Source organism: Acinonyx jubatus, chromosome B1, assembly GCF_027475565.1.
Source record: "Acinonyx jubatus isolate Ajub_Pintada_27869175 chromosome B1, VMU_Ajub_asm_v1.0, whole genome shotgun sequence".
NCBI classification, from domain to species: domain Eukaryota; kingdom Metazoa; phylum Chordata; class Mammalia; order Carnivora; family Felidae; genus Acinonyx; species Acinonyx jubatus.
Window position 1 is genome coordinate 114,338,549 of NC_069382.1, and position 16,257 is coordinate 114,354,805.

General features: G+C 42.9%; 2 protein-coding genes across 6 annotated transcripts in view; one reads left to right on the plus strand and one right to left on the minus strand.

Moving 5' to 3' along the window:
- The window catches only part of NPNT (nephronectin), an 82,304-nt gene extending 79,226 nt beyond the window's left edge, over nt 1–3,078 (minus strand). For 4 of the 5 annotated variants that reach the window (XM_027061916.2, XM_027061903.2, XM_027061907.2 and 1 more), the window contains exons 1-2: nt 2,850–3,067; nt 541–641 (exon numbers count right to left, since the gene is read on the minus strand). In XM_027061916.2, coding sequence (XP_026917717.1) covers nt 541–641; nt 2,850–2,920 — 172 coding nt within the window. In that variant the 5' untranslated portion in view covers nt 2,921–3,067. Of the gene's footprint in view, nt 1–540; nt 642–2,849 lie in introns of all 5 variants that reach the window. The other variant, XM_027061925.2, reaches the window with a different exon arrangement.
- TBCK (TBC1 domain containing kinase) overlaps nt 1–16,257 on the plus strand; it is a 404,858-nt gene that overhangs the window by 360,763 nt on the left and 27,838 nt on the right. The gene's annotated exons all lie outside the window — the stretch shown is intronic.

Genomic DNA, 16,257 nt, shown 5'->3' on the forward strand with positions numbered 1-16,257 from the left:
ACTTATTCCATGATGTTGATTACTTACAGAAAATAAAAACTATGCTATTTCAGAGGTGTTATTTGTTACAGTGGGTGGTCTATTTAGAATAGTCAATACAATCTAACTTCAAAAAAAAAAAGGCTTTACAAATAGGCTACCTTCCACAACAAGTATGGTAAGGATTATATTAGTGCTATAAGGTTCAGAGACTGTTTAGTGTAAATACAGTCTAGACTCATTATCTTACCTCCATCTCAGAGTCTGGAGCACAGAAAAGAAAAAGCCTGATGAGAAAACAGGAGCTGGGGATACTGGGGACAAATGCTAAAGCATCATAGGTGGCTCTTCTGTGACTGACAAAGCTGGCCCCTTGCTACGTACAGCTGGCTCCGGTTGAAAGAGGCAAGATAAGGAGTCAGGAACTGAAAACTCCCGTGTCAGAACCACACCACCAAGTCTTGCTCAGTAATGAGCCCACTGATGTGCAGAGTGAAGCCATGAATAATGGTGGAAAGCCGCACCCCATAGGGAGCTGAAGTTCCCAGAGAGGATACTCACGCTGACACTGTCCCCAGGACCGGCGGGCCCAGCCCCAGCAGCAGTCAATCCTCCCACCATAACGACACAGGCCAATGGATGACACTATTTGCCTGGGCCACCTACCAAACAAAAAGATTCAAAATAAATAAAGATACTTTTGAAATTAAAAATTATTTCCTCTGGTATTACTTTTAAAAAAGAATTTAAATCACACCCAACAATCTACTATGAACTCCTTCCTGCCGGCAGAAATTTAAGGATAAAACTCAGGAAAATAGTTCTGCTGTGATCTAGTTCCAAATTTCAGACAGTTAAACATATGTACTACACACAGGAGCATGGTGAAAGGGAGGGGAAGATCCTTTGTAATATGGAAATAGCATCAGCTAAAAGCAAGAATTCTCAAGGCTGACACTCACAGGGTGGTTTCTGAAGCTTGAAATAAAACAGATTCCTCAAAGACCCACACCTGTTATTTGGGGGAAAACCAGTTTTGACTGATTTATCATAAACTGAAAAGTATTAAATAATATGACATGTCAAAGCAGAAAGAAAAAAAAATCTGCCTTACATTTTCTGCCTTGGAAAGGAGAAGATGTGGGAAGGGGCAGAAAGATGGGAGTCCTCAAAATCAAATGAAACAGATCTCTTTTCGAGATAGGACTCTTTGGCAGAAAATGTTCCCAGAAAATAAAGAAGTATTAGAAAAAGAAGTCTAAATAAAACCTGGAAGAGTTTAAAGTGTAGCTAACATCTCAAGTGTCCCTGTGGTTTGAAACTTTCCTGCATCAACAATCCCTGTTATCTTCCTCATTAATGTAAATAAGGACTAAAAGTATTCAATTTCAAGGATACCAATTTATCCACCAGGTTCCACTTTGACACCTTATTTGGTAAATCGTTTCTTTTAGATTCACACCTGACTTTTTACTCCCACAGGCTCAATATTTTAATTGGCTGTTTTAAAATTAAAGCTACCTTAAAAATCTTAACGCAAAACCATGTGATGTATTTCTTATTGCAAATGTGTGCGTGCCAGAAATGCACAACACGTGGGCAAAGAATTGCTTTAATAAAATAAAACAGCCTCTGGCCGCTACCCACATTTTCTTAAACACTCCTAATCTTTTCAATTCCCGTTTCTTTTATCTCCCCTTATGCCCGCGAGCACAAAGCACAAAATAACCTCGAACTTTCTATTTCCTCCAACCAGGTGGTAAACAAGCGGTAGCTCTTCTAAGCGCTCCACTGGTTCTCCTCGGTTCCTGTTCCCCTCCAGGTACAAGAAAGCCAATCAATCGTGGAATTGATTCGTTCCAAGATTACAAGGAAAACAGGTGCGGCTGTCTTTGGAGCTGCTCAGAAGGCCACCAGGAGGGGTTGGGGGGGGGGGGGGTCTCTGAAAGAGGAAGACTGGATGGCGGTGTGACCCAGGTTAAAATCTCTCCCGGCTGCTCCAGCCTGGTTTGTGCACCGGCCGCAGCGCTCGGCGTTCGGGGTGGGTCTGGTCTACAATTGCAAGGAGGTGGGATAACCAAGCACGCCCTCCTGACCGACAGACACACACAAACACACACACCCGCCAGAGCGGATCCCGCGGCGGGGAGAGAGCGCCGCGCGCCGCCGCCAGGGGAGCGGCTGAGTGACAGCGGCGACGGAGCCGGGGGCTGTTGGAACCTGTCAGAGCACGCTGCAGCCCGGCTCGCCCGAGGTCTCGTGAGCGGTGTGTGCGTGCGTACACATACACAAACACACACGTAGCGCTCCCCGCCTTTCAGTCCTTATTTCGAGTCCTCCTCCCGCAAGCAAGCCAAGTGCGGAGGCAAACGGGTCCTCCCTGGAAGCCCAATCGCTTCCTCGCCCCTACCCTTTGTGTGAGCGGCTCTGACAGCTTCAGGCCGGGATCTGGCCCGGGCACCTGGAAGTTTCCCCGCGGAAGGGTCGTAGGGAAATCTAAATCACGAGCCAGAGTTTCCTGACCAAAGGTGTCCTGCGCATCACCTCGGCTTAGGAGCTAGCCCGCGCCCTCCGAGCCCCGGGGCCGGGCTCCAGCCTTCCTCCTTCCCTAGCCCTGATTCCCGAGCCGGGAGCTGGGAGCCGCGACTGGGTTCCGGGACTCGAAGGGGTCGCCCTCCCCAGCCTCGGGCAGCCACCGGTCTGGAGAGCGGTTCGACGGCTCTCCTCCTGCCGACGCCGTGCGGTGGCCCAACTTCTGGCCGGGTAGACTCCTCTCTGACCTCGCAGCCGGGCGGGGAGAGGGAACCCCAGCACCGCGCGCGCGAAATTAGCGCCGGAAGGAGAAGAGGGCGCCCCGGGTCCCAACCCACCTCACGTCGAACTCGGCAGCCGCCTGCAGGTAGAGCGAGGAGCCGAGCACCAGAGCCAGGAGGAAATCCATGTCGGGCGGCGAATGCACCGCTGCGCGCGGGGAACAGGTTGGGGGTGCTGGGAGCGGAGGAGAGGCGCGCTCGTCCCCTCGGCTCCAGGGAGGAGCTGCGGGCGCCGCGGCGACTGCTGCAGCTGTCGGAAGAGAGCGGCGCGGCGAGCAGCGGGAGCAGGTCTGCGGCGCGGCGCCCGGAGCCCCCTCTGGCTCCCTCCCCGCGAGGGGAGGTGCTGCAGGGGGAGCTACGCCGCCCGCGGGGTGGGGCGCAGGGGGTGGGGGTGGGCGCGTGCGCCCTCCTCACCGCCCTCCCAGGCCGGGGCCGGGGGTGTGGGCGCTTGGCCCCTCCGCGGAAAGCTCGGGAGCTGGAGCGCTGAGGGAAGCAGCGTCTGTTGAGGGCCAGCCAAGTGGGGCAGGCGCCAGGCTGCGAGGAAAGTTGCAAGCCCGGCCTGGGCGAGGGAACGCAGGGCGCTCCGCAGGGAAGGGTGAGCCGGGCAGGGAAAAGACCCGGGGCGAAGGTGCGCGCTTCGCGGGTTCCGCCTGAACAGGTGGTGACCGCAGGGGCTAGCAGCAGCTTCCGCCGGGGGCGGAGAAGCCCAAGACTGGAGAGGTTTGTCGGGCTGGAGCTGAGCAGTGTCTGCAGTGAGTGAAACCACAGCACGACTGCACGACTTGGACAAATTAGCAAAGGCAAACTCCGGGAGTTTGCTTCTCCCGCAGAGTTGGCAAAGGCATATTTTTTTATTTTGTAACCAACCGAAAGAAATGTTTGGCTCTCCAGTCGAGTTTTGTAGAAGAAACGTGCAGGCTGTTTTCTATCTTTGCCAGCTCAACTTCGAGCACGTTAGAACGATAGCAACGGCTGCCTTTCCAGGGGCACGTGCAGGCCAGTGAGGGAGGGCTGTTACTACTTAGCAGCCTGTGGTGCATGATCATGGGGAGATCATTTAGAAACCATTTTAAACAATCTTTGTTCTGCTGTTGCAGAGTAAAAAATAGTGTACTAAAAGACTGTTCAAATGAAAACACACAACGATCATTCTAAAATGCACGTAAAAACATACATCCTTTGAGTCACCCCTCTTCTCAAACCCTGCCCCAATGACTCCATCTCTCATACCTCTCAGGCCTAATCTCCTATTCTCTCTCTTTCCCTAGCCCATGACTTCCATGTGTTCCTCGAACACCTCAGGCGTGCCCCTGCCTTTGGGCCATTGACTGGCAGATACTTTGCCTGAATATCTACATGGTTCAATTTCTCACTTCAGGCTTTGATTAAAAGTTACCTCTTGGAGGAATTCAGCTTTTAAATTTGCTAATTTAAAGCTGCAAATCGGCCCCCTCAGGATGCGCCATGATTTGTTCTACCTTGTTCTTTTCTCCATAGCACTCACCTTCCGGTGTCCTGTATAATTTATTTCTTGTTTGTATGTCTGTCTTTCTGGTAGAATGCAAACTCTTCAAGGGAAAGTTTCTTCTTTAGTGCCCAGAACAGTGCCTGGCACGTACTAGGTGCTCATAAATGTTTGTTGAATGAACTTGTCATATTACAAACTTTTTTCTACCTTTATTTTCTTTTTGAGGTTTCTCCAACTTCAGTTTTTTAATGGAAAGTTCTGTGGCAGTGTGAGCTCACTATCCTGATTTCTTAGTGTGTATAAAAACAGGACTTTTATGCAAGAAAAGGAAAAATAACGGTCTCAACTTAAACGACTCTTTGATTTCCAAGTTGTTTTCTGTTAGCAAAACAAGTTTCTATTTTAATCGCAGGAAATATCCATGCCAGTTCAGTCTTGGGACATTATTTTAGGCAAACAGCTTGGTGTCATCTATTTCAGATCTTTCTAATGAAGTCCAAAAATGTAGGAGTCAAAATATTTTTTCTGCAGAAAATCAAATTTTTGTAAGTGTAATGTAGGCTCTGTTCCAGGCTACTTCTTAGCCGTTTTCTTTGTTTATTGGTTCCTGGATTGGATTTGCAAATAAACCTCCCCAGAGCAATGGATGGTTATTGAGAAGGGGCTAACCTATAGGCTAAAAGCTAGAGATAGAAGGAAAGAAGGACATGACAGGTGAAAATAGGACAATATCTGGAAAAAAATGTGTAATGCCTCATCAGCATGCCTTTAAAAATTTTTTCCCATATCTTTTTCTTTGGCCTAGAAAACACTCCATTCATCTTCCTTCTTCATTTGGATACTCTCCACTTGCCCTTTGGGTCCAAGTTTAGCTGACATTTACCCAGGAAGCCTTTTCTGACTTTTTGCTTGGCTGAGACTCCTGTGGTGTAATTACACCACCACGCATCCCATATTGTAACTTGTAATGCAATGTGTTTAATGCACTGCTTTTCTACCACTCTGAGTTCTGTGAGACATTAACAAATAGGAGGGCAAGGGCACAAGGCTTCAGTAAATATTAAATGTTGGGTCAGATGGAACTGAATTCTTCCTGGCGAACTTGAGCTTCTCCCTTGAGTAAGTAGTAGCTAATTATATCAGTCTTTATTGAATCCTGGAATGAGGAGACCCTACAGGAATTCCAAGGTCTAACTGGTTGGTATGCTACAATTATGACCACCATTCCAGAAACAAGGTGAAATTCCCATGGGGGTGACATTTCACTATCTCAGTCTTAAAAACAAGACAGAACCAGATGAAAACAGTTTGCTTTTAGCAATACCTGTACTTTTCCAAGAGGACAACTTTTTGGTTAGGTTTCCTACCCGATAATGTCACCTTGCAAGTAGTAATCCCAGTGTTCTCACAAATAATTATCACCGATCACAATGTGATACAGGTAAGTAACAAAACAGGACCAAACAAACACAACTTCAAACACTTGGACATTAGAAGCTCTTAATTGTTTCATCTTTTATTTTTTTTCCAACAAATATTTATTGAGAGCCTACAATGTACTGGCCATTTCTTGGTACTAGGACTTCAGCTGGGAAACAGACAAGTTGTGCCCTGAGAAAGTTTATACTGGGGGGTGGAGGGGTGGGGAATAAAAGGGGACAAGCAAGGAGGAGTAAGTGCTATGAAGAGAGGGTAAAGGTGTAAAGAGAGAGTAAAGGAACAGTAAGGTGGTAAGAGATGGGGTGTGATTTTAAGTAGAGTGATTTGGTCCCCTCTGGGGAGGTGACATTTAAGCAGAGACCGAATGAAGTGAGGATGTGTGGTAGGGGTAGTGTCCAGGCAGAGGGTAGAGAAAATGTGTTTTCTCTATCAGGTTCTCATAGTCGCTGTCAGCAAGCTCTTTCTCCCCCTATCCCATAAACAGTGGTGCCATAGGGACAGGATAACTGCTTTAAAAACTCCTATTAAGGGGGTGCCCGGGTGACTTAACTGGGTAAGCATCTGACTTTAGCTCAGGTCATGATCTTGCGGTTTGCGTGTTCCGGCCCTGAACTGGGCTTTCTGCTGTCAGTGAGTCTGCTTGGAATCCTGTCTCCCTCTTTCTCTGCTCCTCTGTGCATGCACATGCGTACTCTCTCTCTCTCAAAAATAAACGTTAAAAAAAAAAAACTGGTAAGAAAAGAGAAGGATGAGGAACACACGGCTACTTACTCACTGCAGTTTTGACTCCAAGCTAAGCAGGAATTATGGAGATTCTGTGCTCCAGCAGTGAAAGAATTGCCTTGGTCAGACAGTCAGCTCACCTCCGCTTCTACAACCTTGTCCATTCATCTTTCATAGCCACCCACATCAGAAGGGACCCTTGGAGCATGTGTCTTCCTTGGGGGCTCTTACATCACTTACAGCTCTCTTTCTACTGGTACAACTTAAGGGTCTGAGTGCTGCTTTCAGGAGCTAGCAGAAACAGATATTCTCAGGGCAGACTCATGGTTTCTGTGGCTACAAGATTTCTTTAAAAACCCTAATCTAATTGTTTCCAGTCAGTTCCTTGTACCAACAGCAATAACCAAAATCTTTAGTCCTCTTTCTTAGGCCTGCTTTATTTCTTTGCTTCCTTATATCCATACCTTACTCTTTCCTCTTAATGGAAGCCACCTTGAAGCTAGCTGAAATAATAGATTTGATTGGGAAGGTAACACCCTTATTCTGATCCTTGCCACAGGTTTAGATCCCTTTACTGATATTAATGTTTGGGGGTATCCAAGCAGTTGTCTGTTTCAATCCTAGGAGGCCCCACATTTCTGGACATTCTCATTTCTTTCTATTCCTGCTTGCAAAGCAGCCAGTTTTTGGCTGAGCTCATCTCTTTCTTAAGATACCTTATAAAAGCAACAAGGAGCAGTGAAATACACTAACATCTTCATTTTTTACAATGATATTCACTTTTGTTTTTATTAGCGCTCACAAACAGGGGAGAGGGGTAGAGGCGGGGAGAGAGAGAAAGAAAGAGAGAGATTCTTAGGCAGGCTCCACCCTCAGTGTGGAGCCCCACATGGAGCTTGATCCCACAACCCTGGATCATGACCCGAGCTGAAATCGAGAGTCAGACGCTCAACCAATTGAGCCACGCAGGTGTTCCTACAATGATATTCCCTTAATCTGGATGTGTGTTGTGTCCTCCATAGGTAATGATCATGGGTAAGGTCTAGAGCCTTTCCAGCAGCTCTGGTTACACCACAGAGTATATCATCCCTTCAAAGAGTGATTAATTCCAATACTACTCACACTCTGTTATGGAGCTAATATATGTGCTTACACATTTTCCTAAGGTGTCACTGATGTTTCAGTCTGGAAAAAATAGCTTTCTCACATGTATACAAACATGCATATGCATAGCTCATCACTGATATAAATGTAAATGCAAAAGCCCTAAAAAATGACTACAAGTATAATCTATTAACATATTAAAAGAATCCATTACAATCAAGTTGACAGAAAACCTCTATGTAGGTAAAGGGTTAACAAAATCCTTTTCCCTTCTGCGTGCGAATTTGACCTTATGTTAACTTTCTAGCTCCGTTTCCCGGGCAACCTGATAAGGTGGTTTGTGAACTCTGTTGCCATGTTGCTGGTAAAAATGGACCCCTGATTGATAAACTGCCTTTAGACAGAACAAAATATACCTGGTAGCAAACCATAGCACTGAACAAACCTGAGTTCAGTGGTTCTTATAACTGGGTATGTCCCGTGAAGAGATAGATGTTGGACACTATGCCGATGAGATAGTGGCTTCAGAGGGGGCTTAAGGATGTTAAGCCAGAGCAGTTTCACAGCTGTGTAAAGTGTCTTCGGGAACCTGAGCTGTTCTGCAGTGTGAGGGGTTCCACTGAAGAGGAGCACTTGATACAACTGTGCAGGCAAACTGTGCTCCCTGCTCCCCATCCTCCTGAGTAATTAAGTGCCAAATGTGACCATTACAGTCTTGCAGGCCTAAATGTTCTGAATGTTGACTTAAACGTAAGGAGACCTGAGGTTGCTGCAGACTCTATGAATCAACGCTATTGACTCCTGACTTTAATTTTTTAATGTTTATTTATTTTTGAGAGAGTGCGAGCGGGTGAGAGGCAGAGAGAGAGGGAGACACAGAATCCGAAGCAGGCTCCAGGCTCTGAGCTGTCAGCACAGAGCCCGACACACGGCTCGAACTCGGGAACTGTGAGATCATGACCTGAGCTGAAGTCAGACGCTTAACTGAGCCACCCAGGTACTCCATTGATTCCCAATTAAAAAAAAAAAAAAATTGTGTTGTATGGAAACCAATTTGACAATAAATTTCATATTAAAAATAAATAAATAATGAACTATTAATAAAATAATAAAAACTAAAAGTCAGTATAACGTAGAATGTGAATATTGGGAGAGTTCCGATTAATGTCAGGAATGACATGAGAATGCCCACATCACTACTTTCATTTCATGATATTCTAGAACTACAACTTGATGCAGAGAAGGGAAAATATGACTTACTGTAAACAAGGGGCAACATTCTCATTAAGATGATATGATTAAGTGGGGCACCTGGCTGGCTCAGTCAGGTAAGCATCAGACTTTGGCTCAGGTCATGATCTCACGGTTCATGAGCCCCGCCTCAGTGCAGAGCCTGCTTCAGACCCTCTGTTCCCCCTTCTCTCTGCCCCTCCACCTCTTGTGCTTTCTCTCTCTCTCTCAAAAATAAATAAACATTAAAAACAAGATTAAAAAAGATGATATGATTAAGTAACTAGAACAGCCAGATAGTATTTGTAAAATGTGTTGGAAAAAATGAAAATACAGTAAAACCTTGGTTTGCAAGGATAATTAGTTCCGGAAACATGCTTGTAATCCAAAGCATTTGTATATCAAAGCGAATTTCAAGAACCATTGGCTTAGTTGTGATCTGTGACGTTCAGCATCACGGACTACGGACTACTCATATTTACTCCTATTGTAAGACATGGCTCCTTTATCAAGTTAAAATGTATCAGAAATGTTTGCTTGTTTTGTGGAACACTGGCAGAACAAGTTACTCACAATCCACGGTTTTAGTCTATTTGGTAACATAGGTTTTAAAAATGTAATTTAAATATACAAACACACACCTATGTGAAAAGTTAAAATGTAATTTTAAATTACCAACTTAAAAAGCTTGAGGTCTGGGACAACTGGGTGGCTCAGTTGGTTAAGTGCCCATCTTCAGCTCAGGTCATAATCTTGCAGCTTGAGAGTTCAAACCCCGTGTCAGGCTCTGTGCTGACAGCTCAGAGCCTGGGGCCTGCTTCAGATTCTGTGTCTCCCTCTCTCTGCCCCTCCCCTTCTCGTGCTCTGTCTCTCTCTCTCTCCCCAAAATAAATAAACATCAAAAAAAAAAAAGCTTGAGGTCCAAAATTTTATGCCAGCATTCTCTTTACAAACTGAAGGCATTGGTCTTTGGTCTAATATAGCACACATGAGAAAGCAATAAGCTTCAGGCACGACTATTACTGTTGATGTTTTTATCCACCTTCACGTAATTCTGCCAAAGACAATGGAAGACTTTATTGGATAGGCCTTTAAATTCTATTTGAATATCACTGGAGGAATTGAAATGGGCACAAATGGCTGACCAAATTAGAAAGCAGTTTCAATAGTTACAGAGTTATGTTTTAGCCTTCTACTTTTCAGCCTTTAAAAAATTGTTACTTAGTGATCTGATACAAATTTTAAAGCAATTTTGATTCATGTTTTTATGTGTAAAAATGGAAAGATTTTTATGTTGAGGATGAATTTTTAAGATCAGAAAATCAGGAATGGTAACATGAGTCAGCTTCTCTAGCACATCACCTCCAATACCTTTGGCTTGGCACAATAAATATTCCTGTCGTTAGTGCAAAACTTAATGCAGGTTGGACATTCTCCTAAGCGATCCTTGACAAATGGCTATTCAAGGATGTGGGCTCCTTCCATTCTGTGGTTTTGTCTTCCTAGAGTTTTCCTCAAGGAGCCACATGTATAAAGGGGAGAGAGAGTGTGAGCAAGCATACTTGGGGATTTTGGGCATTCCATTGGCCACTACCTGGTCACGTGGCTTCAAGCATAACTGCAAGAAAAATCGGAAAATGTATTTTTCCTGTATGCCAAGGAGGAAAATGAAAATATTTTTTAAGTTTATTTATTTATTTTGAGAGATGGAGAGTGTATGTGTTCAAGAGAGAGGAGAGAGAGAGAGAGAGAGAGAGAGAGAGAGAATGAATGAATCCCAAGCAGGCTCCCAACTATCAGCACAGAGCCCAACATGAGGCTGGAACTCACCAACTGTGAGATCATGGCCTGAGCCTAAATCAAGAGTCAGATGCTTAATGGATTGAACCACCCAGGTGCCCCCAAAATGAAAATTTTAAATTGATTATCTGACATTGTCTTTGTCCTGGCCTCAAGAAGCTAGTGAACTTAGTATTTACTGCCAGAAAGAAAGCCTGACATTAACTATGACATCACTAAAAAAAAAAAAAAAAAGTCATCGTGTTCAAAAATCATTCTCTAAAATTCATTTAATCAGTGATTTTCATCACACAACAAGTCAATAGATTTGGGATCCTGAGCATCTAATTCACCCAATTAAATTAGGTAAATTGTATAAATTACTTAGGCCAGCAACTACGACAAGTAGTACAAGATGACAAGTATCAATTGCCCAAAGGAAAGGTTTTACTGCCGGGAATGAAATGCTTCTCTACTAAGATTTTTCTATGTCCAAAGGCAGGCAACTGGAAACATTTGCATTAACAGTTCCCCTGCCTAAACCAACTCTGACACGCTGTGTTGTGAATATCTAGCCTCAACTGAGCTTTTATCAAAATATTTGAGTAAATTCAAAGTTGCCTAAAATACTCTTGCATCCCGCTGCCGCATGGGGGAAATACTGGTTAAGCTTTTCACCTTTCATAATAAATGATCAGCCTTCTGGTCTCTAAACATGGATCTGTTTGTTCTCAAACAACACAGAAGACCAGTTCTTTAGGCATAATTTTAGTGCTTATAAAAGTCCTTGTTAAAATAAATGATATTTATGGAAGGCAGTCTTGGTAGGGGACATGCTATATACAACTCTGGATTTCCCAAATATTAACCTTGGATCAAGTTAATCTCTTGGAACTTAACTTAGAGCCTGGAAGACTCTTACTGAGTTGGACTTTCAGCTTTTGTGAGTTTATTTCAAAATAGAGTTAAATAAGATCTGCACCTGCAGTTTCTGGAAGACCCTTTATTATCGATATTATCCAATGTATCTATCTTGATTCCTTAAGGTAACTAGTTTCATACAGAAGTTAGGACCAAGAAAAAATTTTGTCTTTCTTGAGAAAATTTTACATCTTCTATTTTCTGATGAAAACTTACTGTATCAAGTGTCTCTTTTAAAAGTGGCTGCCAGAAAACTATGGAAACAGTGAAAAAAAAATCAGTGGTTGCCAGGGGTTAATGAGGAGAGAAGGATGAATGGGCAGAGCACAGAGGCTCTTTAGGGCAGGGGAATTGTTCTGTATGATACTATAATGGTGGGTACATGTCATTATACATTATCAAAATGTATAGAATATACAACGCTAAGCGTGAACCCTAATGTGAAACCGTGGACTTTGGGTGATTACAGTACGTCAATGTAAATGCATTAGCTGTAACAAATGAACCATTCCAGTGGGGAATGTGGATAATGGGGGAGGCGATGCATGTGTGGAGGCAGGTAGTATATGAGAAATCTTTGTGCCTTCCACTCAGTTTTTCTGTGAACCTAAAACTACTCTAAAAAAATAAAATCTATAATAAAGTATTATTTTCTTAAAAATGAAAGAGCATATATATTTTGCCATGAATGTTCCCCAATAATTTAAATTGTGTACGATAGTTATGTTTACTGTTTACTTAAAATTGTGGACAATTAAAATTCTCATATAAACTTAGAAGAATATATATATATATGTTGTATATATATATATAAATATATATAAAATATACATACATTAAAAAATAAGTGGGGCGCCTGGATGGTCAGTCGGTTAAGCGTCTGACTTTGGTTCGGGTCATGATCTCGCGGTCTGTGAGTTCGAGCCCCGCATCGGGGCTGACAGCTGACATCTGAGCTGACAGCTCAGAGCCTGGAGCCTGTTTCAGATTCTGTGTCTCCCTCTTTCTCTCTCCTTCCCCGCTCATGCTATGTCTCTCTCTTCTCAAAAATAAATAAATGTTAAAAAAAAAGTTAAAAAAATAAGTATAGATATAGATAGATACATTTTAAAAAATCCCCCAGGAAGCCCAGAGTTAAAATTCTACCACAAGAGTCATTTTAACTTTTAGGATGGGTTAGCATGTGCTCTCTTTTCCTGCTTTCACTGGCCCTCATTTTCCCTTTCTCTTTTATCTGCGATGTTATGATATAATAAGAAATATATATTTGGTCTTCATCATCCTGGTTCCTGGCACAGAGCTTCTAAAACCCTTATCTGTTGCCCAAATGAGGCAAATTAAGGGTGAGAGGAGCATCTTTGTTATTCCTAAATTCCCATCAGCCATACCTGAGTTTAAGTTAAGAGGTGACCCCTGCTGGTCCCTTGAAATTTTCAGCCCCACCCCTGAATGTCTGAGGAAGGGAAGGGGGTTGGAGATTGAGTACAATCACCAATAGCCAGTGATTTAATCAATCATGTCTGCACAAGGAAGCCTCCATAAAAACCCTAAAGGAGTGCATCCAGAGAGATTCCAGGTTGGTGAGCACATCCACAAGCCAGGAGGGTGGCAGCCTGGAGAGGGTACCCCTTCCCACATGTTGCCCTTTGCATCATTTCCATCTGGCCTTTCCTAACTTGTATCCCTCACAATAAGCTGGCAATAGTGTTTCCCTGAGTTCTGTGGGTGATTCTAGCAAAGTATTGAACCCAAGGAAAGGGTTGTGGGAACCCCGGATTTATACCTGGTCAGTCACAAGTGCCATTGACCACCTGGGACTGGTCGCTGGTGTCCGAAGGGGAGCAATCTGTGGGACAGTGCCCTTAACTTGTGGGGTCTACTCTAACTCTGGGCGGTAGGTTATCATAATGAATTAAACTGTAAGACATGCAGCTGGTATCCACAGAGAAGTGGAGAATTACCTGATATGGTACCCACACATTTGGCATTGGGAGAGTTGTAAGTAAGAAAAAACAGAGTTTCCTTTTATGACCCTTGTTTTATACTGTAATTTCTTGAGGCTTTTCTCTGAGTTCATTTTGGAAAGAAACAGGACTACAGTAAATTTAATATATAAAAAGATAAAGATATAGTCTCCCAACTATTAACGTTTAGGCTTGATCTAAAAGCTGTAGCTTAGGTGTTTGTTTCTTGTTCTAACATTTCCCATAAAAGCGTTTTTTTTGTTTGTTTGTTTGTTTCTGACACTGAGTTCTGTTCTCCATAAAATCTTTAAATTTCTAATTGTACTATCTTTCCTATATATGGGTAGTTCACATTCTTTGTAAATTTTCTTTTGATGTTTATTTATTTCTGAGACAGAGCATAAACAGGGGAGGGGCAGAGAGGGAGACACAGAATCTGAAGCAGGCTCCAGGCTCTGAGCTGTCAGCACAGAGCCCGACACGGGGCTCAAACTCACAGACCATAAGATCATGACCTGAGCCGAAGTCGGATGCTCAACCGACTGAGCCACCCAGGCGCCCCATAGTTCACATTCTTTATAACAGTTTTGCCCCCTCTGTTTAAACCATAAAATCTGTTTCCCATAGAATAGATTGTTTTTCCTAAATGGAGATACAAAATACAATTCTAAGACCTCATAACTCCTGTTAAAAAGCTCCTTATGTATAACCTTTTACTTGTTCTGTCACAGGTGGAAAAAAACTACACACCATGCAATGTACAGCTCAAGCCATATGGTTTATTCAATGAGCAAAGCCTTATTCCCCAGTGCAAATAAACTGAAATGTAAAATTCACCGAAATCAAACCGTTGGAGGATATTGGTAGATTAATGTTTTTAATAACAGAGTGTCTCCAAACTCTGGTAATGTGCATATTAACTAAAATTAATCTGCAAAACAACCCACCAAAGAAATCAAAACATTTTAGAGGCATGATCTCATTTTTCTAAATGCTTGTCTAGAAATACAGTATGAGTTGGAAAAACTTAAGGAAAAATTAATGCAGGATTAGCACTTAGAGTCAGTCACACTTCAGATTTAATCCCATTCTGATAAATACTAGTTGAGCTCTGACTGAACCTCCCTGAACCTCAGTTTCCTTTTACTATACAGGAATACTAATGTATTGTGTATATATATATATATATAATATATATATATATATATATAATTTTCTGTATATTGTTTTGACATCATGGGAGACCATTGTGGCTGGAGAGAGACTACCTTTCTTTAGGCTAGCTGATTCTAAGAGATAGCAAAAGGGCCTAGCCTGGAGCATGACTTTGATATGCAAACCAAGAGTCCAGAACCATACTCTTCTATCTGGCCTGTGTATCCTAAAAGTAATGCTAACTCTGTCTTATCCCAGGGCCAGGTGCCGGGCAACTAGGGACCAGCCCGATAGACCAAAACCCACCAAAATTTTTCAAATTAGTCAATCCTAAACTCATAATCTTGTCCTACCTCGCCTTTCCCACAGAAACCCCAATAAATGCCATGGGCCTAAGCCCTCCTCCCTACTCCTGTCTTCTGCTTCCTGACGACCCTAGTGTTTTCCATGTGGCCCCACTTTGCATGCCACCTGTCTCTAGGACCTGGATCTATAGTAAACTTTTTTTTTTTTTTCTGAGCCTCTCTTTTGTCACTTCTTGTGGCCACACTTGACTAACCATCTCATAAAGACTATTAAACAACCAACATGTATCTGGTTAATGTTGATTTAATTTTCACAGTTACTGTGAAACTATAGAGCTAAAAGATAATGCCATCATTACGGTGTTTGGTACATAGAAAACACTCAAGTAATGGTAGCTTGAGGAAAAGTAAGGAAAAGTAAGTCTAACATAGGATGCATAACCCCAACATTTATGATTGAGATGACACTCCATACTCTGGCATATCTGAATATAAAGCTATGGGGTGTCTGCACATCTGTCTCTTTCCACAGCATCTGAGAATCTGGGATAGAAAGGAATGCTGGACTGTTTCTGCATTCTTATGAGCACGTCTTTTTTTTTTTTTTTTTTTTTTTGCCACAGGGATTTCCTGTGTCTTACTGCAATAGAGGTTGGAAACAGAGGCTCCTGTCTTTCAACAACAGGTATGAATTCTGCCAACAGCACAGCCAATTTAAGCTTCCAGAGAGGGAGGGATTCACCTGCACTGGAGACATAAAGACTTTGTTATTTTTAATGAAATAAAGATGAAAGTGACACATACCAACTCAGAAGAAGGAAAAGAAAGCACTGACGGGATTTGATATCCAGGTTCGGTTTCTAGGAATTGTGCCAAATGCTCCCTGCCAGGCAGGAGATGTCCTCTCAGCTCATGTCAACCCTTGGTGCAATCAGCTCGAATTTCTTTATAGACAAGAAGAAAGATTTTTTTTTCAATAAATAATTTAACAGGTTATCTATTGCGTAACTCTTATGTGCAGTACACTGCGTTACATCTAAGTCCTACCCAACCTTTCAAGCTGCAACTGAAGCCAGCTTTGTCCCTTGTAGTCATTGAGTTTGGTTTTGTTTTCTTAAAAACAACAACAACAACAGCAGCAGCACGTATATCAGATTATCTTCGCTAGGAAGTTGCCTTTTTTATGGTAATAAACCAATCATTTTTTTACTCCTCAAAAGTAACCCTGGGTTAGTGGACTAGGGGAAAGAAGATGAAAACCTAAAGGGTCAGGAATAATGACTCTCAAGGACTTTAGTAACATCCTGGGAGCTGAAGGGGCTTCCACAGAAGATTCCTCAAGGTGAGGATGATGTGATTTATAATATAAAATAATA